The sequence below is a fragment of the Pseudochaenichthys georgianus genome, chromosome 5 (assembly GCF_902827115.2).
Source record: "Pseudochaenichthys georgianus chromosome 5, fPseGeo1.2, whole genome shotgun sequence".
Lineage (NCBI taxonomy): Eukaryota > Metazoa > Chordata > Actinopteri > Perciformes > Channichthyidae > Pseudochaenichthys > Pseudochaenichthys georgianus.
This window is the reverse complement of record NC_047507.1, coordinates 25046670-25074626: the sequence shown is the minus strand read 5'-3', so window position 1 is coordinate 25074626 and position 27957 is coordinate 25046670. Positions and strand designations below refer to the sequence as shown.

Genomic DNA, 27957 nt, shown 5'->3' with positions numbered 1-27957 from the left:
AAAGAATCATCTATTTTCAAATAACTAACATCATTTTGGATTTAAAACACTCAAACAGTTCAATCACAACCACTACATATTCCTAAAATGTTATATGTTGTAAAAATCGATGGCTCCAATATCAAATTCTGTGAAATATAAAACAATGAAAGCTATCAGTTTTTTCCCTTTTGTCTTTCAGGCGGCCATTTGGTCACACTGGGACCTTGAATAATCAAAGCTGATGAGGCGGTTAGTTGCGAAAGGTTTTTCCAGGAGTGGAGGTGATGATTAGTCAAGGAACTGAGCAGCGCTGGCCTCTTCACCCGCACACATTACAAGGTTAATCTCTCCATTGATTACAGCAGCAAAGAAACCAATACCTCACTACAGGTTTTCTGTTTCCACATATGTACGTTTGCTGCTCCGTGTGATGCCGCTGTAGATTCACAGGAATGATGAATGATGCTTTCAGTTGATACCATCTTTCTACCACACCCATTACTCCATATTGGAACAAATAAATCACCTTAAGCACAACATTAGATTCACATTTATTGACAAAAACATTTTTCAAAAGTGTTTCTTTCTACAGCAAAGACTATTTTCACAGAAGTAGTAAAAACAATAACTTGTGTAAAGGACATAAATATACATTCTGCCGTCTGCTGCCTGACGTCTAAAATCTTCACCATGATGAAGATGAGGAGAGGCTCACAGATGTTCCTGTAACTGTCCATCATTTAGTCTCCATGGGTGATCAGATAGATAACACTGTTTCAGAGATATCTGCCTCTTCATTCTCTCACACACAAACACATACAGTATATACAAACACAACAGAGAATCGGTGCAGTGTGTGACCTTGAGCCCCCTGTTTTTGGTGACTCCACATCATGTTGTGTGTTGTCATGTGTGTTTACACAATAGGTGCCCGTGTGCCTGGCTCCTGGGGGCCCTCTGGGATGCTGCCTCAGAGGTGACCTAGTTCTCCTGATTGTCAGCAGAAGGCAGTTCCATCAGCTCGCTTTGTGCCGAGGCACTGAACTGTGCTGGGACCCTGGGACAGGCCAATTGGACTTGTGTAATGAAGCTCATCACACACACACACACACACACACACACACACACGCACACGCACACGCACACGCACACACGGCTGCTGTCATCGAGTCCAGGGGGGCAACAGAATTTATAACAGCCATTTATTACCTCCTCCTTTATCAGAGAAATGTGATTGCTCGGCATGTTTCTGATGCATGCACCGCACCGCCATTATGGGCCATTATTGGGAGGTGACAGAGATGGAGCAGAGGGTGTTGATAGATGTTGGTGCAGGGCCCGCTGTCATTACGCCATTTATTGAGCAGAGAGTGCGATGCACTTCCCACAAAATGGCCGCCGAGCTTCAACATGGCTCCGACTGCGAGGAGCAAATGATTCACATCTGACGATCGGCGCTAAAAATGTAAAACACGTTCATTTGCTCCACGATAAAGACAGAGACTTCAGTACTTCTTCACACCGGTGTATGAATGGATATTTACACATGACATTAATCATACAATACTGTAAAGAGATCCATACAAAAACACATCTCAGCTTCGAGATGTACAAGAACACTGCACATTCCCACACTGAGTATGGGTCACTTCACACAACATACTGTTACACTGAGTGCAGCAACTTCCTACAGCCTCTCTAGCCTACAGAATACTCATCAAATACAGAAGCAACAATGGCATTACATTCATATAAATAACAAGAATAATTCCAGTTTACCCCCAAAGAGTCACTTCAGCACTTTTGGCTCCATTCATGTGTTTAAACTGAAGACCAGCTTCACTGTGGGTCATTTTCTCCCTTTAGAGGTGCAATAACTGTCCTTGAGGTCGTGACACCAAATCCCTTGGTATATAAAAAAAAGGAAATGTCTCTTTGAGCATTGTTCCTTACAGGTCAGGGGGCCTTGGAAGTCCATGGATTTTTTTCATAAGGCCCAGGAGATGGCAGGTTTCACAGATAAGAAGATATCAGTTCATCGTCGTCTCTTTGAATGGCACAGATATAGAACAGAGTAATCCTCCGTCTTTGTTTACTTTGAGACAAAGTGTCCGGCCTGAAGGCGGTCAGCGGGGACGTTGAAGGTGTTGGTAACTGTTTTCTTACACATCGGAGACCTATATTCGGAATGATATCAATCAATTGACCATGATACAGTCAGATTTTTCCATTCATCTAATTTCTCTAACGCCAAGTAAACAAGAAACCTGGTTTCTGAAGGAGGGCTAAGAGAAAGAGTTTAAGTCTAGAATGAATCTCACAATAAATGTTGTTTTCTCCTGTATAATTATTTTTGAAAACATACTGTCAAGTGGCAAGATTATAGACACCATTATACCAAAGAATATGGTTGTTAAGCACCTGAATCCTGTTTCAGCTTGTTCCAAACACTGATGAAGAAAAACCCAGGTTTCTAAAACACGATGTGTCGGTCTGGCCTGAGAGGTGGGGGGGGGGGGGGAGCTCTGCACCCCCATCTGCTCCTCATGGTTGGGGATGATTGCTCGGGAGAAAAGATGGCGAACCAAACTGCCCTCCTCTCTTTTCTATGCAGCAGGTTCTCTGTCGGAAGTAATGAGTCGCGTCAACCGCTTTCTGCTCGCAGCGCCGTGGTAACGCAGGAGAGGAGTGATGGAGCGAAGCGAGGAAAAGAGGAGGAAAATGGAGAGATAGAGAAAGGCGGAGGGGGAGAGAAAGAGAGCAAAGTGTGTTCATAGACAGTTCTTTCTGCTCCTGGCAGATTCTCCATCTCTCTGCTTTCTCGTGTTGCTCCCAGGATGAAAATGACAAGAGGAGAGGGCTGCGTGGATTTTTTTTTAGGCTATGCCTGTGTCCTTTGATTTGGCGAGCTGTTGCCCGATCTGTCCGTCCTTCACAGCCCTCGGCCTGCGTTGGGCTTTAGCTTGATGACCCACTCTCCTCCTGAGTTACTGTTGAACAGATCCAGAAGGTGTGTGTCGGGATCCAGGCAGTGCTCACCTGCAGAAACACACACACACATGAGTAGAAGCCCTCGATGTTTGAATGTTAAAATATATATTACATAAGGTTGATTTTAAACGGCTACAATTAAAGATTATTTTCAACATCGATAAATCTGCAGAATATTGTCTCAATTCATCGAATAGGGTACAAATGGACATTTAAAGTTTGTTTGATACCTATCCTGAGAGATTCTTGGAATTATTATTCAAATTTCTTTTTCAACTATTCAATAAATTGTTACATTTTTCAACACTTTTATCAATTCAAGACTGGCGTTTGATTTAAACAGTAAGCCAATAACCACAGATACGAATGTTTAAATTCAGAAGTTTCATATCACAAAACTGATCTGCATAAACACATGTTCTCTTCTGTGTTCAGTGTGACAGCTCTCCTGTGAGCGCAGACATGTGTGTAATGAGCATTTGTCTGCTCTGATAACTGGAGATGCACTGCTCGTGTCTCTTTGCCGTTTGCACACTTCATTACGTAACACCTTGCTACCCTCATCAGTTAAACGAGCAGAAAGACATGCAAATGCAGAAACACTGCAGCCACGTCCAACTCACCAATGTTCCCTCCCACTTCGAACAGGGCGCAGTCCGGATACGCCACAGAGCCGTTTCTGTTGAGACAAAACATGTGTAACATCCGTCTATTCATGAAGGACATGTCTTTCTAAAAGGACATATACGTCAGGTGACAACAGACTACGACAAAACTCTTAAACTCAACTGCTGTGCACACTACGTGACATCATCAGCATGTATTCATTTAAACGGGCAGAATCGTACCTTCTCATTTTGCCCTTCCCGTTGTCAGGGCTGCGGAGGGATTGGCGCTGAAACTGTGTGAGCAAGTCTGAGGCTCGAGAGTTGATGTTGAGTTGATACTCCAAGGTGCCGCTCACCAGATCCCCGAGCTGGATCTTCACCGTACGACACAGCTGTAAAGGGAAACAGCAGTTAATAAATATTATTCATTGTATAGTAAGTGTATATATATATTCATCTTGCAATCTACTCATTTATATAAAAAGTTATCACCGCAATAACCGAATTTAATTTTGTCTTAATTTAATATTCTGTTCTTGTACATATCACATTCTATTATGATGTATATAGACTTTTTGCACTACTTTTTATTTTGTATTTTATGATATATGTTGCATTTCTGGAGGAGCTCAGGTCAGAATATTTTCATTGCCATTTCTACACTGTAGCTTTGTGCATATGACCGTAAAACCTTTGAATCTATGAAAAAATCGTAGTAGCATCTAAACACCGAACACCATGTTACATTTGAAGGACAGAATGAAGCCGCTCACCTCTGACGTGTTCTTATCCGTTTTGTCTCGGCTGTCTGTGTGGATCTTCCTCAGAAGGTTCTTGATTCGGCGATCGTAGAACTGGTAACGCCGGTTACTGTTTTCATTCAGCTTACGCACCTGGCTCATGAGGAAGTTAGGAATCTGAAGAGAAAGGGGAACATGACGCAACATTATTTTGTGGGCTTTCTTTGCCTTTCTTTTTTTAAATCAATGTTTCTTTATTGAAGGACAATCATAGAGGGCACAATTGAGACAATGGTCTTCCTTCCATTACTGATGGAACTATTCATGAAACTAACTAACCGTCGCCACTCAAAACCCCTACCTTGAAAACCCAGAGATACAATTTGAATCAAAGAAGCACATTGATTCCCTGTTAAAAGAGAAAACAGTATATAAATAATAAATAAATAAAATAATAAATAAAGACAGATAAGTAAATAAAAAGATAAATACGAGGTAGGTTGGGAGTGTATGGAGGCTATTGAAATAATCAAGCTTTTTTGCATTCGATGGCTGTGAACACCTGGGCTGTGAGAACCCTAATAATGAACCAAATCTACAGCTTTGGCTGAAATTTCATTTCCAAATTGCCAGACAACAGGGCTATGAAATGGCAAGTTAGTGTGAAGAGTCTTGGATCTTTATTAACTAAGAAACCGTCCTAACTTCACAGAAAATGTGGTTATGAGCATAAGTGCAAACTGAATGAATAAATCCCCTTTTTTATCAAATTCTTCCACAGTTTAAGGTTGAACATGTGTGCGGCCCTACCGTCCAGAGCAGGTCCTGGTAGCGAATGAGGAGCCTCATGACGTCAGCGGCCTTCTCTGCGTGTCCTTTCTCCGCGCCCTCCGTCAGCCTGCTGGGGATGGCCTTGTGGAGGAAGAGGTTGGGAGCCATGATGGTGGCTACTGCCCAGAGGTTCATCCTGTTCTTCCTCTCCCTGGAGACCACCTTGCTGAGGAACTCCAGCAGGGCCTGAGGGACACACGGACAGAGACAGGTTGTGAAACAAAAGGCAATATGTTATCATATTACATGTTTAACCTGGATGTTGAACTACACTCACTCATTCTCCACAGAAAATTGAATTCTAAACTTTTTGTTATGGTTTCTTATTTTAGTATTTATTACTGACACACACTGCACACGGCACAACGCCTGCTTTTATAAATTCTTTCTAGTGCGTTACCTATGCTAATAATAAAACATTTAGCCACAGACTTCCAATTTAGGATAAATGCATTCAGCACATGTCTTAAAAAAAGAAAATTAAGAGAAATGTTAAGAAAAGCTGCATGAGGCCTATTGTGTAAATCTTGAAAAGGCAACCTACAATGAGGCACAACATGGCGTGAAGCGAGCTGTCACATTGAATGAATAATCTGTATCTCTACTGAGAAGTATGTTAATGCACAGCTGCCTCCACTGGAGTCAAAGTAATGAGTTCAGGTGGGTTTAAAGCTCCTGGATGCTATAAGCAGAGCTGACTGCTCACTTGTGTCGGTGAAAGTGAGTCATGGTTAATGCAATCCATTACATAACAGAGCGGAGGGTTTCAAATGTGGATTAAACTGTGGATGTGCATGATCAAAACAGGACTTTGGTCCTGTCGGCTTTCATAAAGAAGGAGCTACATTGAGATGAATTTCAGCTAGGAAAAGTGATTGTGAAGAATACATGATGTTACTTTGCTCTTTTGGGGTCATTTATAGATTCCGTAAAAATGCCTGTGTGAAGTTTCTAACACTTGAAAATCTTTGTGTTTGCATAGTGGAGGAATTACTTTACTCAAGTAAAAATGTAGCAATACCACACTGTAGAAATACTCACTAAAATGTTAGTTCTGTGTGTGTGTGTGTGTGTGTGTGTGTGTGTGTGTGTGTGTGTGTGTGTGTGTGTGTGTGTGTGTGTGTGTGTACCTTTAATGTGTCCCTGTTGGGCTCAGGCAGCAGCAGGATGAGCAGGTTCAACATGTGGAGTTTCTGCCTAAGCTCTGTGACGTCTGTAGGAGGAGGCAGCAAAGGTAAGACGGGTTTAACACACACACACACACACACACACACACACACACACACACACACACACACACACACACACACACACACACACACACACACACACACACACACACACACACACACACACACACACACACACACACACACACACACACACACACACACACACACACACACACACACACACACACACACACACACACACACACACACACACACACACACACACACACACACACACACACACACACACACACACACACACACACACACTTCATTTCCTCTGTGTGTGTAAGAGTAATGGGATATCTTTAGATTAATGACATTGTGACAGGTGGCCATTAGGTTTGTTAGCTTATGTCTCTGTGGTCAAAAGTCATTTATCACTTTGCGCTGATTCTCCTCACAAACTAAACATCAGTGAGTCATCAATCAGATCATATTAATATGAGTCCATTCTTATATTAAGATGAGACTATTGTGAAAATAGCACATCTTTGACAGCTGCTTTGTCACAGTGTGGGGACGCCTCTGCAAAGGCTATCAGTCTGTTGATCTTAATGTTGGGTTCAGAAGCAGAACGGGTGAAGCATTGGGCTGAAGAAGCTACAGAGGTAACTATAATGTGAACTGACTCTCTTGGAGAAATGGGCAGGTGATTTATGAAATCTTGTAGAAAAAGAAAAGAGGTATGACTGACTTGTACAGTAAATGCAACTTGCCAGAAAAGTAAACACATGCTCAATACAGTCAGATACACACCCTTCTGCTTACTGATGTAATTTATGATCCATAACAGGGCTTGTCATTATTGTTATAGACGTTCTTAATTTACTTTACACTTTAAGTATAGTAAAAGTGAAATGTCACAATCACAAAGTAAACAATAGTTGGCTACAAAAATAATTGCAGGGCAGACACAGCTGTATTAAGCGAGCATGGCTAAATTCAGACTTGTTTTTTATATAAAACATTGAGTAACTGGAGCCCCATTAATCAGTATCTTATTTCATCTAACTAATAAAGTGAATTAAAGGTATGTAAGTGTACCTCTTTCCATTTAAGTGAAACTGAAACTTAAAAAATAATACACAAACATACTTTTAATACAAACGACAGACGTCTCGCAATTGTAACAGCCTCACCCAAATGGACAAACATAGTATGGGTGTGTTAGTGTGACACAACGCTTTCTATTCAAGCCTTACACTGTATATACATCTGACGAGACTCCGAATGTTGCACACTGACCTCTGACGGCACTGAAGGTGTTGAGGTACTCGGGGGTGAGCAGCGGGGCGGGCAGTTCCCGGATGAACTTCTTGAGCAGCGCGGCGGCGTCGTTGGGACTCACATCGTCCCAGCTGACCTGCCCCGAGTAGAAGTTTGTCTCCAAGTTCTGCTGCAGCATCTGCAGGTAGACAACAACGAGAGGCTTTCAGAACGCAACAACACAAAGAGTCAGTGCAGAGTTACAGACATTACCAGACATATCAGTGAATTTATTATCAGTGACTTTGTTCAACGCTTTTTATTTACTTGACCATTTTTTGTTTGACTTGTTTGTTGAAAATATTTGTGTGACGGAGCGGGTCACAGAGTGACTGACTCCGCCACTGACAGCCGACACACACAGTCACACACCAAACATTTCCTGCTCTATATAAAAATAAACCATGCAATTTATTATTTATTGTGCATTTGTTAATTTGTTAATTTGTTAAATGATTATGTTAAGAGGTGGTTAACCTGTTTATGTTTGGGTCGGATTATTTTATGTTGACAATGTGGTTTGAGGTAATTGCGTCACCTGTTGACGGTAAGCCTGTGGGAGGAGCTATGAGCTCAAAATGGACGGTTTTGGCCCTGGAGGGGGAACTCAGAAGAATGTTGCAATGAAGGCAACAGCTGGGACATGTTCAGGAGATGGTTGCAGAGAAGGCAACACCGGAGCATGTTTACTCTGATGAGTGCAGGACGGCCTGTTTTGGATTTATTTATTCTGTTTAAATTGTGCTGGTTCCGTTTTTTTGTTTTGTTGCTGATATAAATAAAGTGTTTTTGGAGCTTAAACAACCGACTAAGCCATGTTTTGAACGGAGAAATAGAACCCCGTCACAATTTGCTTGTTTTAAAGGATTTGCGACTCCTTTGCGAGGCCTTCATGTAAACCTTTTAGAAAATGCAACTTCTGAATGGACCAAGGTTTTCAAGCGAATGGTAAATAGTAGCTTTTGTAAATGTTGCATTTTCAGTGACATTCATTTTGAATTATAGTAATTAACTGACACTGTTATCAGTCTCTATTTGTGCCTTACATGTATGAAAGTGTTTATAAGAAATATCATCTTCAGTTTCTGATTCCTTTTTTCAGCCTTTTATGGAAATACTTCGATGGTTTAGGCCGGATTTTGAGTTAGAAATATGCTGAGGGTGGTAGAATATGACTATTTGTATGTCTTATTTTGGTCCACTTATATAACCATAAACATTTAAGAATGAAATATCAAAATGATAAATTCTCTCTCATTATCTTTTCTGTCTAATGTATAATCTGCCACAGGTACGTGATGGATTTGGTCCCAGTGATTTGTTCCAATTTGCTAAATGGCGCCCTCTTCTGTCTGCTTCAGTTGAATTGATTCACCGTCAACTGTGCTTTGGGTGAATTAATTACAGCATGAGAAGGTGACTCTGGCAGCAACAGCTGGACAAACCTTTATTGATTAAGTCTCATTGGACTTCTAAATGTCATCTATAGTTAAACTGAGAGAAGCTGCTTGGTTTTCTGTTCAACCACTTCTGACATTTAACATTTCTGATATATTTGCCCCCCTTTAGGTCATAAAACATCATTTAATATATTTGCTTTGGACATTACATAACTAAAAAGTGTAAAAGGAAACCATTTTGAGGAAATAATGTGGTGCAGTGTCAGTATTTGTGACTGTATGTGGATCCAAATGTTGTACCTTGATTCTGGACTGAGATCCTGGAACCCGCAGGATGCCCTCCGAATCAACGCCCTTCTTCTCCAAAAACGACAACAACTGCAGAGGGAGAGAGAGGAAAGAGAAAGAGACATTACAGCCAGGCAGCAGCGGATACGCATCTCACGCTCACCTCTGCTGGTTATTCTCAGTAACTGCTGCTACACGCAGGGTGTGGTCAAAGATGTTCACATTCAGAGGACACTGAGGTTGTTTTGATCTGCTTATCTCTAAAGACACTGTTTGCAGGTTCAACAAAACCAAATATGTGCTGAACACATGTTGAGCATGTGAATAAAAAAAAGATGCACCTGTCAGACCAGATCTATATCCGATATGGGCACATTCAAAAACACTAATGATTTCAGAGGTTGTTTGGATTAAATACTAAACTAACAAGTCAAGCCCACATACAGTACACAGCACAGATGGTATCTAAAACAAATACGTTCATATAGAAACCCATCGTCCTTGTTTGATTTATTTTCAAGGTCAGAAGCACTTCAGGTTCTTACCGCTTGCATGTAGAGAGGAATTGAGGTGTTTGGCTTCATTTTCTGATCGTTTTCCAGCAGCGTGGCCAGCGGCACCCCGTACAGCGGGCTCTCTGTGAAACACACAACGTGTCATTTCATTGTTCTCTGCTTTACGTTGACATTTAGCCAAAGTTGTGTGTGTAATGCTGTGTGTGAGCATGCCGACATGCAGAAGCTGCAGCGTGGCTGATAGATGTGTTGGAGCAGAACATGTTCCTATAGTTTATGGTAGAGAGAAGAACTACTAAAATATTTAGTAAAGAGGCATGAGCTTTAAATAGATTCAAAGAATGCAGGAAACTGGAGGAGGTCTCTGCAGATTTGACACTTGACAGTTTGTGTGAAGCTCAAGCTGGCGATAACCAGGTGCCATTTTGAGTCATTGTTTTCCTTTGATGTCATTGGCTAACAATTAAAGAGAACATATTAGAACAACTGCACATAATTATTATTGTATCGTCACAACAATAAATATGAGCCGTCTGCAGCATTTTTGTCCTTGTATGTGTGTGTGTGTGTGTGTGTGTGTATGTGTGTGTGTGTGTGTGTATCGTGCTCCCTTCATGTGTATGTGAGTGCTTTCATACCTGTGTTTTTCCTCTTGCTGTTTTTTTGCCTTTTGACCTCCAGCTCTAAGAGGTCGCACAGCGCTGTCATGTCGATGAGAGCCAACTGACGCACCTTCTTCATGTCAGAGTGCGACAGATCCTGAACACGAGTCACTCCGAGACGGCACTTGGGGCAGATCACCCGCTGAGAAGGTGAGAGGCAGAGAGAAGTGAGGAGAGGAGGATTGGAGATGAAGTGGAGGTGAAGAGGACAAAGCAGAAAGAGAGAGAATGGGAAGAAAATGGCAACAGTGTCAAATCCTCTACATAATACTCAATGTAATAAAATCAGTCCTTTGCCTGATTACAACTCTCTTTCCCTTTCACTGATGAAATTAATTTACCCTGAAATAAATAAATCGCTTGGACTCTGTGACACAACAACTCTTCTTTTGTTTTGAGCTAATCCCTTTATTCATTTATTCTGCGTAACCCTGTTATCTAACTAACAGCGGGGTAGATTGGCTTACAATAACAATACTGTGTGAATTAACAGGTTTACATGAAAAGACCCAAAACCCAACGTATTTAGATCCGAACTGAGGCTCACATGTTCTGCGGTTTCTGTGAAGCTAAAGCTCGAAATGACTGAGATTATTTGTCTTCCTTCATCAGAGATGAATCCACCGCGGTTCACAAAAAAGACAAACTGTTAATAGGGGTTATTATTCAACATTTATGTGCCTTCCCTTTCCATAAGCTGTGCAATTACTTTCATGTCCTGTTTTCTGTCAATATCACACCCGCCACAGTCATTGAATGCAGAAAATACACAGTTGGAACGCTATTTCCCCTTTTGCCCCAATTGTCTTCCTATTTCATGATGTCAATGGGATGTTTACAAAGTTCCCTATTTGAAATGACACTTTCAAACTTTGCACAGTTTTCCAGTCATGAGTAGGCGAGGGGAGAGGGGCTCGGTGCTTACAGGCAGGGTGCAATCCTCTTTCCTGCGCTGGCTGTTGTTCTGCGGCAGGCTGGCCTGTTTGAGGAAGATGACGGCCTGTTCGCAGTAAGCCACGTCGGTGATGAAGAACTCCTCTTTAGGAGCGCCTCGCTGATGCTCCGTCGGGACAGCTGAGCGGGAAACAAACAAGCTTAAGTCTATTTGTTCATGGAGATGAATTTGATGCACGGTCGGAAGGGAAATAGAGGAAGAAAAACAAATATGAGGAAATGTACCCACACGCTCTCTTTATCTTTTATCTACCAAAATAAGAGGACAAAACATTAGGAGGTGGGACCAAATTCCTAACTTGCGTCTCTTATTACTTTGGCATTTGTCATAGTATGGCACTTTCGTTACTGAACATAACATGTGTATCTTTGTTGTTTAGAGATAGCATGTTTTTATAGTTAAAACATAAACAACTGAATTAGATTCAGAGATTTTTCTGCCTCTAACTCCAAGAAAGCAGAGAAAATCAGTTATTTCCCTAAAGATAGTTCCCCTCTTCATTTTGTAGAAGTACAACACCGTAATACTTTTAAAAACATTGATGTTTGACAAGTGTCCAGTAGTTATGTCAAAAGTGCAATATTTACATATATATCCTTCTGAAATGTAGTGGAGTAGAAGCATAAAGGGGCATACAAAAGAATCAACTGAAGTAGAATTACTTCTGTACTTGCATTCCTTCATCAAATCTAGCAGTTATTAAGTTATAAAACCTTGTTTTTATCAATAACATTATCACAACAATTGTAGCTATTGCTGTTTGTGCTTTGAGTGTACTTTCAGTTCTTTGTTTTTCCCTTAACCTGTTGAGCCCTATTGCCCCCGGGGTCAGGTTCAGGGTTCAACCCTGACCCTGAATTGACTGACACAGCAACATCTATATTGATTCTGACACAGCCAACTCACAGGTGTATCATTGCTTTGATACAAAAGGTTATTCATAAACCCCTTTTAGAAGTGAAGATATACTCATTCATTCTAGGCTTGTCATTTTCGAGGGTTAAGGTTAGGGCCCAGGGCTCAAGAGGTTAAGTAACTTGTATACATTTGGCTTACTGTAATAGTACTACTGTGTGTAGCTCTTACCTGATAAAGGTGATTTGGGAAGTGATGCCATGCTGTTGTGGGCAGAGTCTTCACTATGATGGGAATCAGGCAAACGGGTCTGGTGAAAGAAAGAATTTAATAAAACGTCAAGTCCAATTCTAATCATATAACCAAAGATTACAAATCACAAATGTGCCTGAAGGGGCTCCAGAAACGGTTTACAGCATAGGGAACCCTCTAACCTTGGACCCGGGATCCAGATTAGATACAAAACTCTCCAATAAATTGTTAAAGCAATTGTGGTGGGTTCAATCTCCTCCTATGTCTTGTGTACAGACATACAAGACTCTAAGGAACAACTTTAGTAAAAAGAAAATCACTCCTGTAATATGTTCTCTACCAGTGGGAATAGCCTTGGTGTTTCATAGTGTCCACTGAGCGGATGGAGCGAGTGTTTCCTTTGATAAGGGGCAGATAAGGATCAGAGGAGCAGTGTTCTCTCTCAGGACAGCTCAGACAGACAGGCGGGACAAAGCATGGCCTTTACATGTGATTTGCCTTCATGGTCACAGGTCAGCTCCTCTGCATGGAACAAGACAGCCCAGCAGAGTCCTGACAGTCACCGGGGGAGTGGCTATTTTAGATTTCAATGCATGCAGCTTTGACTCAGAGAGCAGAGCTTGCTGTCAACTTGTGTGACAGAATAACAGCAATCCTGGAAATGCAGGCAACCATTTTATAATGTATTGATATCAAGAGGAGCTTAGTGTAAAATCCACATGTAGTTCATAAAGCAAATGTATGAATGTGACTAACCATTCAATACTGCTTTCATCTTAAGGACCCCATGAATGAAAAGCATGAAGTGCCATTTTTTTCATTTGAAGGCATCGACAGTTCCTCCAACAGCAGGATACCAGAGGTTGCGGTGCATTTAGTGATTCAAATCGTTTTTTAAAAAGGTGTTTCAAAGTCCTGACCTTGGAGATGGAGGGGTTGAAGATGTCGCGGACGTCTCGAGGGGCCGGTTTGTTCCTCTTGCGGAGGGACAGCGTGTAGGAGTCCAGGCGCCGCTGGACGGCCTCGGCCTGGGTCCGGGTCAGAGTGGACAGCAGCACCGCGTTGTCTACATCCTCGCTGTCCTCGCTGATGAGGGTCGACAAACCAGCATCGACCAACCACTGCTCCTCCTGTTCGCCTTCTGAGACACAGAGAACACACAGACCACATGTCAATACACCGGGATGATGAAAACACGTACATATAATGCTAATTTACATTTTGACTACATGACTAGAATGGATTTGTGCATAAAGTCTCTCAGTTTGTAGTATCTAATTACTAGTTTCAAACAAGTAATACTTGTACGAAGAAATATTTTCAAGGAAATGTCTTAGCTAGTTAAGACTTTAGTAATGTATCAATCTGCTAGGATACCTCTGTAGCACAGTCCAATCCAAAGCGTGTAAACAGGAAGTCGCTGTAGCATAACTATCAAATATAATATTTTATAATATTTTACACAATAGATGTGACTTAACTGCCTGCCTTTTGTAAAAGTAATCATTTTATTTGTGTCTGCATTGTTGGACAAATAGGTGTTTCAGAGTAAGAAGTAGGGCTGCTCAATTAATCGTATTTTAATCGTGATTATGGCTTGCAACGATTTCGTTGCACTGATGTGTGATGACAATAAAGATATATTCTATTCTATTCTATTCTTACGAAAACAACGTAATCGAAATAAAACGATTATTTTTTTATTATTATAATAAATCCTTTTTTTCTTCAGTTTAATTATACTTAAAGTTCAGGGTAATCAACTGTTAAAAACATACTTCTCAAAGTCAATGAGTAATCGCATTTAATAATCGCAATTACAATTATTGACCCAAATAATCGAGATTATGATTTTTGCCACAATCGAGCAGCCCTAGTAAGAAGTGTGATATTAGTGATGGTTTAATATTGTATTCTGACTATTTAGCAAAATGTGGCATAACGTTTTGTATTTTGAGGCATGTTGTTATATTTTGGTGAAGTGGGAATATTATTTTAACGCATTTTGATCAAGTGTTAGCTCAGATCTGTCAACCACAATTAGCCTCATCATTTTAATTGTTCAATGTAAACGGGGAATCTGCAAGTAATCTTATGCTAGCATTATGAGTTAATTCAGATATACACAGCAGTTACACTGGGAACTTAATGTAGCTTTTTAGTAACAACTAATCAGTCTTTAGAAATGAATAAATCTCAGATGAGTAAACACTTAAAATGAAACCAAGAATGTGTTGCATGAAGAGCTTGTGGCACTAAATAGAGTAGTTGCTAAGTTGTAAAACGTATGTAGGAAGACAATAAAATAATGTAATCTTGAAACTAAATAATGGGACATGCTAACAGATGCAAAATGCAGACTTCAGAGGATTTACTCATTAGTCTGCAGATAAAACAACCCCTGCCACAAAGTGTTTGATAGTGTTGTCATGGTGATGAGCACTTCTTTGCTGCAGGAGGGAAACCTGATACGTTGCCATGGAGGACCTCAGCAGCAGCTGTGCTGAAAACTGATGCTTTGTAATTCTAAAAACATGAACTCATGACGTCTATCTCATCTCTCACTATCTGTTCTTCATCTTTCAGCACAGGATTATCAGGATGTACCTTCTGACTGTCTGGAGTCTCTCCTGGAGCATTCGAGGTCTGTGTAGCCACTCCCCTGTCGGATGGTCTCCACCTCACTCCAGAACGAGTCCAGGCACAGTTTGTCGGGGTGCTGCTCCTGGTCCTCGGAGGATGCTGTGTGCGAGGTGCTGTAAGGGTGCTCAGCGGCTGCCTGGTCCTGCGGGCTGGCCCAGGGCTCCACGCTCATCTCGGTGGGGCTGGGATTTCTGTTGCAGACATACACACACGTAAAGAAATTGCACGCATGCATGCAAACCAACGAGCAGAGACACAAAGACGCATACAAACACAGGAGGAATAGACACTGGAGCGACGCGGGGAGGATGAATCAGCCGGGGGAACCCAGAGAGATGGAGACACAAAAGGAGCGGGATGGAGGGAGGGCCGGAGCGAGGAGAGACGGCGAGAGCGGACACAAAGGGGGGTCTCTATTGTTCTTGAAAAATACAGCCTGGAGGCACAGTTCCCTGCATATCCACTAGATGTCACTGTTACAATGTGAGATCCTGTTGGTCACACCCCTTTTTGTGCTGAAACAGACACATGGCTGAGACCCACCCACTCACAATAGAACAGAAAACATGCACAGAACAATTTCAGGAGAGTAAATCATAAATCATGTGAGATTCTTTACCGAACGCAAACAGCAGAAATGCAGCCAGAAATCGCTCAGCATGACTCAACAACAGAGGGGACTGTTCTCTGACACCAATGGGACACACTCAGCTGCAGGCAGCCTCTTATCCTCGGGCACTAAAATGTGATTTTGTTGATCACAGACACAGGAAGTGGTCAGCTGAGTCACTCCATCAGTGTGCGGTCCAGTCACATTCCTCCAGTCAGCGAATATCAAGAGACATACCAAACCACACTTCCATATCTGAGGAATGCCAGATGGCGTATCATGGCAACATGAGTGTATAGTTAGATGTATGAGAACATACCCGTCATACTTTCAGATGTGAAGCAAAAAGCTAATCAAGAAAGTATTAATAAACACAGCAACGCAGATCAGATTTGTTCCACATCAGTGCTTTGGTGTGTGAAACCAGTTTCATGACATCACAGAGTAGAGACGGGGGTGGGGGGCCTGTGATGTCAGAAGTTGTGAGTTTCACTCAGAAATGGGTATCAGTGCTGGACCGGAATAATCCAGTGCCAAGTAGTATCAAAACGTAGGCAATAAAACAATACCTGCATTCTTCCTTTTTGTAACCATATCTATCCAATCCAACTGTATTTCTATAGCACTTTTAAAAACAACAGAGTGCTGTTCATCAATAAATAAATGAAACAAATGTAAAACACAGGAAAATAAAACCATACTTAAAGCCACACTGGAAACTCTCATACGAGACGTAACAACAAAATAAAACCCCAATTTAAAAGCACAGACTGAAATGTCTTATAGGTGGTCTGCAAACGCACGGGAGAATAAGTGGGTCTTCAAGCGAGATTTATCAAGAAAGAAATACGATTGGTCTGGTTTTGCTTACAGCCAATCACCAAGGATACATGCATTTCCTGTGACTTGTATTGGACCACTACTGCAACAGCTACAGCCCATACATACTTTGGTGTATTACACATATATACACATTTTTAAAAATCATTTGAATGGGGAGTGATGATGGCATTTTACACGAGTGAGTGCTTCCATGTTCATGATGGTCATTGGATGAAGTCCAACAAAAAGTACTACATGTATATTGTTCTCAGTCATTTTATAAGTATAAGTATTGTTATTTTTCTAATAATACCAGGCCCTAGTTTCTACTTTTAATCGCATTAATCCTCTACATTAATCATAACCTGTGAAATGTTGTGGAGTTAAATGGGTCATCATGCCATTGTTTTACTCTCTAAACAGGTATGATTACATTCCGACATATGGCAGTATGTAGTGTGACAGAACAGTTTAGTGAGATTTTTATTGTTCACTAGTTGACTTCCTTAAAATGGTCCTCATACACATTAACTGAACCAGACATTGTATGCTCACAGACTATTGTAAAATATGATGCACAGAGTTACTGTACTGGACTGTATCAGCAATAGTACAGACTGTGTCTGAATGCAAGCGGTACCGACTAGACAAAACACGATTATCAGCTATTTGTCCAATTATAAATCAAGTGTTAAGTCTATCAAATGTCATAAGATAGTGGAAGAATGTCCATCATATGAGCAAACCCTTATCTTTCAAATTGCTGCTTTAGCCGGACCAGCAGAGCCCAACTCAGAGATATTCGATTAAAAAACAAAAAAACAGAGAAAAGCAAAATCCTCACAACTGAGTAGCTAAAATCAGCAAACATTTTTCAAGTGAACAAAATTACTATAACAATTAATCAATTATCTGTTCCATCAGTCCTTTCCAATTAAGATTACTTTTTAAACAGTTTATAAGTCATAGTTAAAATGTAACATCACGTTTTATGATCTGTCTATATATATATGATCTGTTAATAACATTTGGAAACACTCACATGTTTGTTAAGAAGAACTATCTCCATCAGATCCAACATGTTTTAGGGAAAGAGAATATCGTATCCACTATGTAAACAGCACTCCACTTTAGCCAATGACTTAAGAGTTACGTTAGAGTCAGTAATGGGAGCGAACATGTGGTGAAGCATTCCTTATAAGCAGCATTGACATCATCCGTGATATCTTAATACAAAATCTGCCTCACTAGATCGCCCACACACATCTGTACAAAGCCACAACATGTGCTCACAATCTGCCACTATTATGCACACACCACATCAAGCCTGTGAGACCAGAGGTCTGCAGACAGCTGGATCACAGCAGTGCAATCTGGATCCACTTCAAGGGGTGCAGCCAGAACTCACATGAGACAAAAGAATTGAGCATAATTGTTGCTCAAGAAAGTGCTCAAGAAAAACTTTATTGTATGAAGGTTTGTCTTTAGAATATCAGGACACATGTCAAAATATAGCCAACATCTAACAAATGTGTGAAACTTCACAGTATCCACCACATATCCGTTCTGAATGATATGTTTATTTTACCACACAGTGTACCATCTACACTTTATTTTACCACATATACAACACCCAAACTTCCACCAAACATTTATGAATTTGATCCTTCTGATCCAGCTCCATCTCATCACACATACCTGTCTTTTTTCTTTCTGGAACAAGGTTTCACGCGCCTGATCTTCGCTGGGCTGAGGGCAGGACGGAGCCTGAAACGGTTCAACCTGGCGCCTGGAAACTGCATGGTGGACCCGAGACTGCTCACCAATACCTCCTCTCTGCCTCTCATATCAACAATGCTAAAGAAATCCATGAATTACAATCCAGCACAAAAACCTAGCCTTATCCAGTGCTGTTGGTTAGCCACCATGTGAGTGCAGTGTCAATCTGATCGCTGCTCAAAGTTCTCTGTTCTGTTCTGGGTGTGCTGTTGTAAGACTGCACTGAGGCTTGGAGCTGTGTGGCGCGTGATTGTGAGCAGAGTGGAGCTGGATCAGGAATGCAGGAGGGAGTGACAACTCTCTGAACATCAACACTTCATTCACACCTGTCCCCTCCCTAACCAGAGGGGACACACCCTGTGGGCCATCCAATCTGGTTCAAACTAGAGGGTTAGACACTTTTATAGACTAGTCAAAACACTTTGGGCTGTAACAATAGGGCTGCATGATATATCGTGTCGTGACGATAATCGTTTATTTTTTCATAGGACGTGAGATATTAAGTAGGCAAATTAACTCAAACACTTCATGTTACAGTTCTGTTGCTGCTTGCTACAAAAGGAAAAGGTACTTGAGTGAGTGAGTGACATGCAGGCTCTGCATGCACAGCAAACCACCAATTACAACCATTATTGATCAGATCACAGCAGGATAACCGAGCACGCTCAGCTTGTTGCTCTGATAACTTAAGATCCAGAAGTCCATGACTAAAATCCTTCATCCGGTTAAATATCGTTAAAAAAATACCAATTGTATAGCATTAAAGTTCAAGAAAGGATAATTTGCAGACAAAAAAAACTGTCTTTTCTTCAATTCCTGTATTTTTTCATATCGCAATATATATCGCAGGGGGAACAAATATATCGCAATGTCAGTTTTTTCCAATATCGTGCAGCCCTGTGTAACAATGACACGTGTTCAGGTCCAGGTAAAGGTAAAAGGGTAATTGACATAAACCATCAAGCCAACGGCTACATGAGTCAAAACTGACTTTAGTGGCCTTTAATTAAAAGCTACACAACTCTACTGGAACCAATACACCAAGGGGTCTTTGTTCCTTGCTTTTCTGTTGCTATTACAATTCACATGATTTTTCCTTTTGTAACTATATGGTTGTGTCGGCAACATCAAATGAAATGCCACATACTAGTGGTGAGACGCTCATGAGTAGTAGGCTGATTCAAATCATGCAGAAGGTAGCTACATATTGCAACATCCATACCTATCCTAGTCCGACCTCATACCTGAGCTCTTACCCAAACAGTTGCAATAGAATATGTCAGGTATCTGAGTGCTGATGTGACCTCAGTGAATGAGCATGAAGCGAGAGAGCGAGAGTGCAACAGGTCTGGCAACCCCTCACCAAATCACTGGCTTGTCATCTCTCTCGTCAGCTGAGGATGTGGAAAGACAAAAGCAGATGCCTGGTAAGACATGTGATAAACATATTACAGTGGTTTGGAAACTCGGGTCACTTAAGAAAAACCTACAAGTTGACTATTTTCACACATTTCACCTCAACAGAGATGGATGCATGTTGAGAACACATTTCCTTAAAACATCAACAGAAACGTATGAGTTACTTATACCTCTGCAGTTTGTTATACAGCTCAGCTTTCTTTGTAAAAATGTGTCTGAAATAAAGGATTCCACAGATAAATAATAGTCTAAATTCAAATGACCTCAAACTAAGTATGTCAGCAACCGCACTATGGAACACCCTCAGAGAACAAATGAAAAGGGGGGGAAGTCCCCTTGTTTTGCCTCAAGACGCAAAAGCAGCACTGTCATGTTTTAACCCAGCTAAGAATACTCTTTAGCATGCCAGTAAGTAATAAAGAAGCCACAAAACAACTCCTGAAACGGTCACAGTGTTGGGATTGTTTCTTGTTGAACAGGCCTCACACTAATACAGAGAATCAACAGGAAACGATCCACTCTGAGAGAAGAATGAACAACATATCAAACTGCTGTCTTGTGTTTATTCTCAGCACTGTGGGAAACAACACAAAGTAACCCCAGACTAACATACCCTGGATAAGAAACATGGTAATCCACTCGGAAAAAAGCAGCTCGTGTTTAAATCAACACACTGTTTAATCCTCTGGGCTAAATTCCATGGCAAGCCTCTTAGCTTGCAGAGAATGCAACAGTTTGCTCACACAGCCTGGAGAAAGAGTTTCTCGTCAAACCCTGTCACAGCATATGCAATCCGTCCATTGATACAGCAAATCCTCAACGCTGAAAGAAAATCAAAGTGCCTAAAAGAACTAAGAGACGCAGCATAGATACTCAAAAGTATGCAACTGTTGCACTGGCCAGTCAAATAAAAAGCAAACCAATGTGTACAGTCATCAAAGAAAACTGTCAGGACGTCCAGCACCACGTTTAGCTTAATAGTGGAGCTTAATCCATACATGAGTGAGCCCCTAGTCCCAGCATGCCACAGGGGCAGCAGAGGCCTGATCCTACCTGGCCTTGGCCCTCACGTTGGCTCTGCCCGAGAGCAGCAGCAGGGCCGCCGAGCCACTTCTCCCCCATGGCATCCTGCTGTTGTCCCCCAGATCTGCTGCACGCTGAAGGAAACAGCAGCTGCCTGCCCCTGGCAAGCTGTTTCCTTGTAAACTCTTCAATGCACAAACACATTAGAACAAGGACGGTCTCACTGCCGCTGGTAGGTAGGCACGTCACTACATCACATCCTGGGGCAGGAAAGGAGCTCTGCTTAAAGGGGTGGGGGGTCCGGGCAGGAGAGGAGCTGAGTGGTTGAATAGCTGACTGGGGCTGGGACACAGATCGAGGGAAGAGTCCGTCTCGATTGGGCAGAGGACGCAGCAGCTGCATGCCTGACTGACTGGCCGGCTGCTTGGGTAAAGTAATCCTGGGTGACCATCGTTTCTACCATTGGGACAAAGGAACATGAAACACCTCCTTTGTGTTTGTGCCAACATCTTCACTCATTCGTTTACTGATTTACTGATTTGGTTGACCTCTGCTCTTTTGCCTTTATGGTTGTCATCTGATTTACTGTCACTTATTTACAGCACAGCTGAATATCAGGTCTCGCACTGTCCACAGGAGGCTTTAAAGGCAGCAGTGAGAAACAGTTGCTCTTGAACTTCGGATCAGGACTAAAAAAGGGAGGAACATAAGGAAGAGCAACAAACAACCCTCAAAACAAGTGAAACAATAACACTGTTTGACACGGGTAAGAATCTAATTAGAAATCTTTTATGCATTTATATTCTGAACCCCCTCGATAACAAAGTTGGAGCCAGTCTGAAACATCTTTAAAAAGCTAAAACATAATACAATGATAGTGTGTATACTGTGCAGATGATCTGGCTATTACATTTTTTAACATACTTTAAATTGCACCTCAAATCTTTCTGATATAATGCAATTTTTTGTATCCTTTATTTAACTTTATTATTAAGAATGATTAAACTAACTTTGTCTTTGAAATGTGATCAACAAAGAAAAGTGTCTTTTGAGGTCTGACTGTCCTTCAGCTGCATTTATACAAAGGTGGGGCTGTGGACTAAAGGTAACTTGGTGCAGAGCTGAGCTAAGGCAGACGTTGGGTTTGTCTTGTCGTCATAATGGACCTGAAAGTGAGATTTCATTGAAAATCAATACATCTGACTCGTTGAAAGAGAGCTATTAGAGCTCTGCCCTAAGGATTGGAGTCTGCACCACAGCAGTGTTGCAGACTATGCAACACTGCTAGATTCTAAAACTAGATTATAAGAAATCTCTATTGTGAGCTACTCAGAGGTTTCATTCTGATAATGAAACATTTTAGACTTTGTTCACAGAAAATGTTCTTAAAACCACTTGGAAGACAAGGAAAGAACACTTTGTAAATAAATGTTACCTCAAAGGAAACATTATTTTAGTAAGTACCCTCAATTTGTAAATGTCGTGATTTTAAAAAGGACCTTTTGCTACTACTTTTTAAGACTCACAGAAATATCAAGTTAATTATATATTTAGCTAAATATATCTACTGGAAACAAAGGATAATAATTCAGTGTTGTTATTTTCAGTTCAGAGACTCTGATGCTGTGCCCCTGGTCCACTTTCAATTGTATCCAATACTAAGTCAGTGAAGCCTCCTCACTACAACATTGAACAGTAAAACAAACATACCTGCTTAATTGTATTTTTACAAACATTCGCACTAAAATGAATCCCTAATTTTCTGTTAAAGTACATTTGATCAGCTCCTGGATGACGTTTTCTGCACAAAATGTTCTTCTATAAAACTGTTTCCATTGAAAAACAAAAAATCGATCCAGTTGTGTAGTTTATAACTAGTGATACATCAATAGACATTTTCATTTCCACAGGCCCCTCTGTGTTGTACAGTTGATCAGTATAGTCCGTCTGCTTTCTAGCAGATTGCCAAGTCACGTTTTACACTCAGTATCTCTCTAACCAGATCAACACAGATTAGGAAGACCACAGGGATCCCTCTTAGGATGTGGCCTTCCTTACTAGCTCTCTGTCTCTCTACACACACTCATGTATCCCTCACTACTCTTTGACACTTCCTAAAAACAATGAATAGTCTCTCTCTTCATTCTCACCTTGATTTAGGTCCAGAAACACAAACAAATCGGCTCTCCCGTTACTTCCCTCTTGCCACATCCTTCCTCAAACATTTCTTTCCTTTCTGTTGAATCATATCTGACTGTTGTTTTCTGGTAAGTCAAGCCCTTTCTTGCCTCTGTGACCTTCGCTCACGGATAATGCCCAAAGGAAAAAGAGAGTGGAGAACGTGATGCAGTGTCAACCTATGACCCGACAGATGGCATGTGACAGCCAGCTCATCCACCTCTTCACAAGTAGAGCAACAGAGAGTGAAGGGGAGGGGGAAAGTGGAGTGGAATACAGGAGAAGGTGAAATGAGTGCACATGCTGTAGGTATAAGCTAATACAGGAGAGAAGGAAGATGTGACAAAAAAACCTTCGCCATGTTTTATTGCATTAGGACTGTTGGCCTAAGCTAAATGTTTCATATGTAAAAACAAGGAGGGGAAACGTGTCCCAGTCTGAGCCGGACTCATTCACACTTCCAGATGGTTTGACTAACAAGCTACTGCTCAGCCAGAATGATGGAGCCTGACACTCACCACTCACAGAATTAAAAACACGGTTGCCTGCCAGCTTGCTCAGTATGCATGTACAGCTAACAGAATAGCAAAAGAGGAGAATGGAAATATGTCATAAAAAGCAGAAGTTCATTTAATAGAGCTGATGCACGATCGTTTTTTAATGCAATGACCACACTCCCCCTCACAAACCAAGGACAATATGTCAAAAGCATCTCATACACAGTCAGGATTTTGCTGTATCGACCTGGGTGTTTCCGCTCATTATTATTTATGGCTGCAAAGTTTGGCACATTTATTCATCTGGGCGGTGTCGCAGAACTTGTTCTGAAAGCACAGATGGGAAGTGCAATGGAGAAGCTTCAATGATATGGTCCTAAAAACATACCAATGCAACATTCAAAATATGTCACTGGGCAAAGGGTAACATAACTTTACAGTGATTTGCAGTTAACATGTGTGTCACTAGTGTTCTTGTTGAGTTTTTTGATTTGTGTGAGCTAAATCTATAAATTAGCCTGTTACTAAATAAGCTCATTACTGTGCAACATTTTAATTAGCTTGTGCGAGACTATTATAACATTCAACAAACTGCTCAGCATTAGTAACGTAACTTTTGACTGAAACACACAAACACAGATTGACCTTCTGTATTTCAGAATTGTTTCATGTACGGAGGATATACTGGCCTGGTGAGTTTAGAAAGATAATAACCACCTTTGGTCTGATGGCAGCAGCTCATAATCTGTACACAGACAATGTGACATACAACTATTCTGATGCAGTAAATCACAGTCATGTCTTTTTTGACAGAATCAGTACCTTATGATTATGTCATTGACTGACAATGAAAAGCAATAACACAGGCAATGAGGATGTTGTCCATAAAATGAGCTATAAATGTAAGACTGATTTACATTTACATAATCTTCAAAATGATGGCAGATTGCTGAAACATGATCTGTAGAACACAACACAACTTTGCTCACCACATCACTTCTCTAGCTTGAGTTATTTTATCTTTGACATATTCATTATTATTATTATTATTATTATATATATATATATCTATATATATATAGATATATATATATATGTGAGTGTGATTCCACAGTTTGACAGACTTTCCTCCTAAAGTAATATAGCCTTTCATTATCATAACAACATGTGGTGTTCCCTTTGACCTTAAACACCCCTTTGGCTGTGTGTTTTGTCAGAATTAGAATACCTTTATTCGTCCCACAGAGGGGACATGCATACTATAGCCTACTGACAGTGAGATGAAAACAATTCAAAGTGAAACTATTGATATAATCATTTTAAAAAGCCACAGCAAGCAGCCATCTTACAGAGTATGGCATGTCTACAGCAAGATAAAACATATTAATTGAAGTGAAAGTTAATTATATCACACTGATGTAAGATATAGGACAATGTATTATCAAAAAATTAGGCTAATTATTACAGCAGTAATATCTTATGACTGCTAATGCTAAACATTGTAAATGCATTCTGTAGCCCCATGTATTCCTCATGTATCAAGTCATCATGAATTCAAAAGATGCTGTGCGAGGTAAAGAGCCATATTACCAATACATCAGTACAGCTTATTGCAGATAAAGCCTTTTAGTATTGGCATGTATCAAACGATAAGTAACAACATCAACAACAACAACAACAACAACAACAACAACAACAACAACAACAAATGCTAAAGGTATTGTATGTGTGAGGTAAACAGTGTTTGCTTCACAGCATGTCTATCAGAGTGCATTGCAAATGTAAAACGGTTTGCTCTGTACAGTTATTGGATACAATTTATTTTTGCGTATGCCTTGTGAAAAAAGGTTGTTAAACATGGCCTATTATCACTGTTTTTAAACTCCCATAATGTAGGGGCTGGTAAAACAATCGTAAACGCATCATTATACAGTCATACACTGCAATAAAGTCTACGCAAACACTTGCTTTGAGCTGTATTTCTGTCAGTGCAGTAGACAATAACACTGCTGCTGAACACATGCAGGAAGAGAAAACACGCCCGTAGCAACAGAGACCCATAGCAACCATTAACGCTTCCAGACCGAGAACAGAATCACAAAGCCAAAGGCAAAACACCAAAAACACACGTGGTGTGTATTTTACTTCCGTTTGTAACGCTCACAACCTTTTGTAAAAAAAATAACATCAGTGTTTTTTTATGACAGAAGTCGTGCTTTTTGGAAAAGTGAAGGTTAGCTAGCTAACGGGAAACAAAGAAATGCACCACCGGAACCAGTTTACTTACCTGGGAGAACACCGTAGACGTGAGGAGACACGACTGAGCGTGACAGAAGCCTTTTTCCATTTAATGCTAGCACAATAATGGTGTGCCTTGTTGTAAAAGGCGGTAACAAACAGATGGTAGGACCAGAGAAAAGCTCTCCTTCAGAGATGAGACGGGAGAGGCTGCTCTCCTCCGCTGACCACCGGACACATTATCCTCCGCACCTTGCTTGCGGGTGACGTCACCACGCGACTCATCATACAACAACACATGTCCTGGCAAAGCCGGCTGGAAAATGGCCACATTAATGCACATCAGGGAATAGTGCATCAACAGAAATCACCGGATCCAAATAATGGGTATTTGATCTCTTGTCATTCATGAAATTAAATAATAAAGTCTTCAGTTGAACTCCCTTTTGTGTAGCCTACTTTTCTGAAGGCTTGTCACTTTGAATGTGACCTGTAGGTTTTTACATAATGTATCCCCTCATTAATGCATTTTCTTTCTTCTTTTGATGATTGCAAGTTAACTTACCTTGTTGTATTTGTTGTGATTTTTCTATATTTTTCCAATAATGCCCTGTTCGGAGGTGGATGGGATAGGGCTAAGATGTTGAAGAATATGTGAGTAATATGCAATCATTCAAAATCCTATTTATTTTTGTGCACATGTTCAATTTTACATTTGACCTCAAATAAAATAAATATTGAAAAAGCATCATCCCAACTGACTCACACTAATGATCAAAAATAGGTTAAAACATTGTTAACAATACCAAAACTGGTTGAACATATTCTTATGATCAAGCGGTTCCAAAAAATGGAACCTACATTAATTGGAGATTAAATAAACATGAAGTCTTAGATAAAAAAGAACATATTTAAGGAATCGTTTTTAGAGTAGGCTAATTGATAAACGGCACAATGTGGATAGGTCCCTGGACACAAGAGCAACTGTCACACATTTGAAATATAAATAACATTGACATGTGAATAATAACAGCACAATGTGTAAAATCATCTTTGAAATGCAGCCAATTTTCTAATTTCCGGTAAGTGCACCTTTTGCTAAGAATCTTTCATCAGACTTTTTCTTCCAAGGTCAATGACTCTCCAATCCCACATTAAACAATGTTTCAACTATTTAAAAACGCACATGCCCATGCAAGGCCCCAGCTGACTGAAGTTTAGATTACAGCTTCCTTAAACACAGTAGCAGCTGTGTGAATGCAACATTGTTGGTTATTTTTAGCCTTGCTAGCAGCAGGGCTCAAGGGATGGTAAAGACAGCCGCTCAGTTGGTCCACCATTGGTCTGAACCTAAATATCCCCACACCTGCGGGAAACATTAAGATTAAATCTTTTACAGACATTCACAGTCCCAAGAGGATGAAGCCTAATAGCTTTGGTGAACCTTCTGACACTTCCTTTAGCTCCACAAGCAGGTCCAACTGTTCACTTATCCTTTTGAAATATCTCAAAATCTATCCGATTTATTGACACAAATATGTGTGTCTGCTTGGATTGCCATGAAATTGGTACAGATGTTCATATTCCCCTCAGGTTGACTACTTACTTTGATAATGCACCACCTTTCCAAAAACATGAGTACTAATACTTGTAAGAATAATCACATTCTTTCAGCCTCAACCTGCGCTTTGAATGTTAAAAGTACGACGTGTCAGCATTTAGCTCAGATCACCTGATTGCTTAAGTACAGTCTCTCTGAGCGACTATAGTCTTGTTTAACTATATGGTGGGGGAGATCATCATATTTTGAATCTCTTTAAACAACTAATGGAGCTCCATTCATCTCCATTGCATTTAAGATATGCTTGCAACATTCCCTTGCACAATTTCATTTGATTTCTGTTTCTTCTCGCACTATTTCTTAGTTTTTTATATGCTTTATTGTTTTATGTCTTATATATATTTATTTTGCGTGTGTTGGATGAGTCTAGGACTTAAGATTGTCATTGCTGTAAAGCCTTTGAATCTTGAATTTGAATATTAACATGAGTTGTGCCAATATTAATTCAACGAGTTATAGGCACAAGCAACACATCACATTAACTTCTTCCTTCTAACAGCTCTCTCTCCACTCCTAGAAATGAATCACTCACACTGTCAACACATCA

The 27957-nt window shown here is 40.7% G+C and overlaps 1 protein-coding gene across 6 annotated transcripts; it reads right to left on the bottom strand.

The window, feature by feature from the left end:
• Positions 1 to 521: 521 nt before the first annotated feature.
• LOC117447219 (rho GTPase-activating protein 40) lies at positions 522 to 26154 on the bottom strand. Of its 6 annotated transcripts, XR_004552206.1 has the most exons (16): positions 18354 to 18677; positions 15188 to 15414; positions 13501 to 13721; positions 12560 to 12638; positions 11444 to 11592; positions 10495 to 10660; positions 9887 to 9978; positions 9354 to 9431; positions 7633 to 7792; positions 6283 to 6365; positions 5132 to 5338; positions 4355 to 4498; positions 3822 to 3973; positions 3597 to 3652; positions 2404 to 3021; positions 522 to 2159 (listed from the first exon to the last, which is right to left on the bottom strand). XR_004552206.1 is itself a non-coding variant. In XM_034083898.2 (15 exons), exons 2-15 carry the CDS (start codon positions 15393 to 15395, stop codon positions 2915 to 2917), a joined length of 1902 nt encoding a protein of 633 aa, XP_033939789.1. In that variant the 5' UTR covers positions 15396 to 15414; positions 25839 to 26154; the 3' UTR covers positions 522 to 2914. The 6 variants fall into 6 exon arrangements, 5 of the variants coding, with proteins under 5 accessions (XP_033939789.1, XP_033939790.1, XP_033939788.1 ...); XM_034083898.2 differs by lacking the exon at positions 18354 to 18677 and adding an exon at positions 25839 to 26154 and having other exon boundaries at positions 522 to 3021; XM_034083899.2 differs by lacking the exon at positions 18354 to 18677 and adding an exon at positions 23027 to 23152 and having other exon boundaries at positions 522 to 3021.
• Between the last annotated feature and the right edge of the window lie 1803 nt (positions 26155 to 27957).

Bases quoted from the DNA above. Each gene is read 5' to 3' on its own strand.
- LOC117447219 (XM_034083896.1), bottom strand. From the start codon at position 18,526: ATGGATTTCTTTAGCATTGTTGATATGAGAGGCAGAGAGGAGGTATTG. The intron at 7,793-9,353 runs GTACAACATTTG...GTCTACCTGCAG, and splicing joins GATCTCAGTCCAGAATCAAG to ATGCTGCAGCAGAACTTGGA. The intron at 5,339-6,282 runs GTACACACACAC...TGTGTCCCTCAG, and splicing joins CCAACAGGGACACATTAAAG to GCCCTGCTGGAGTTCCTCAG.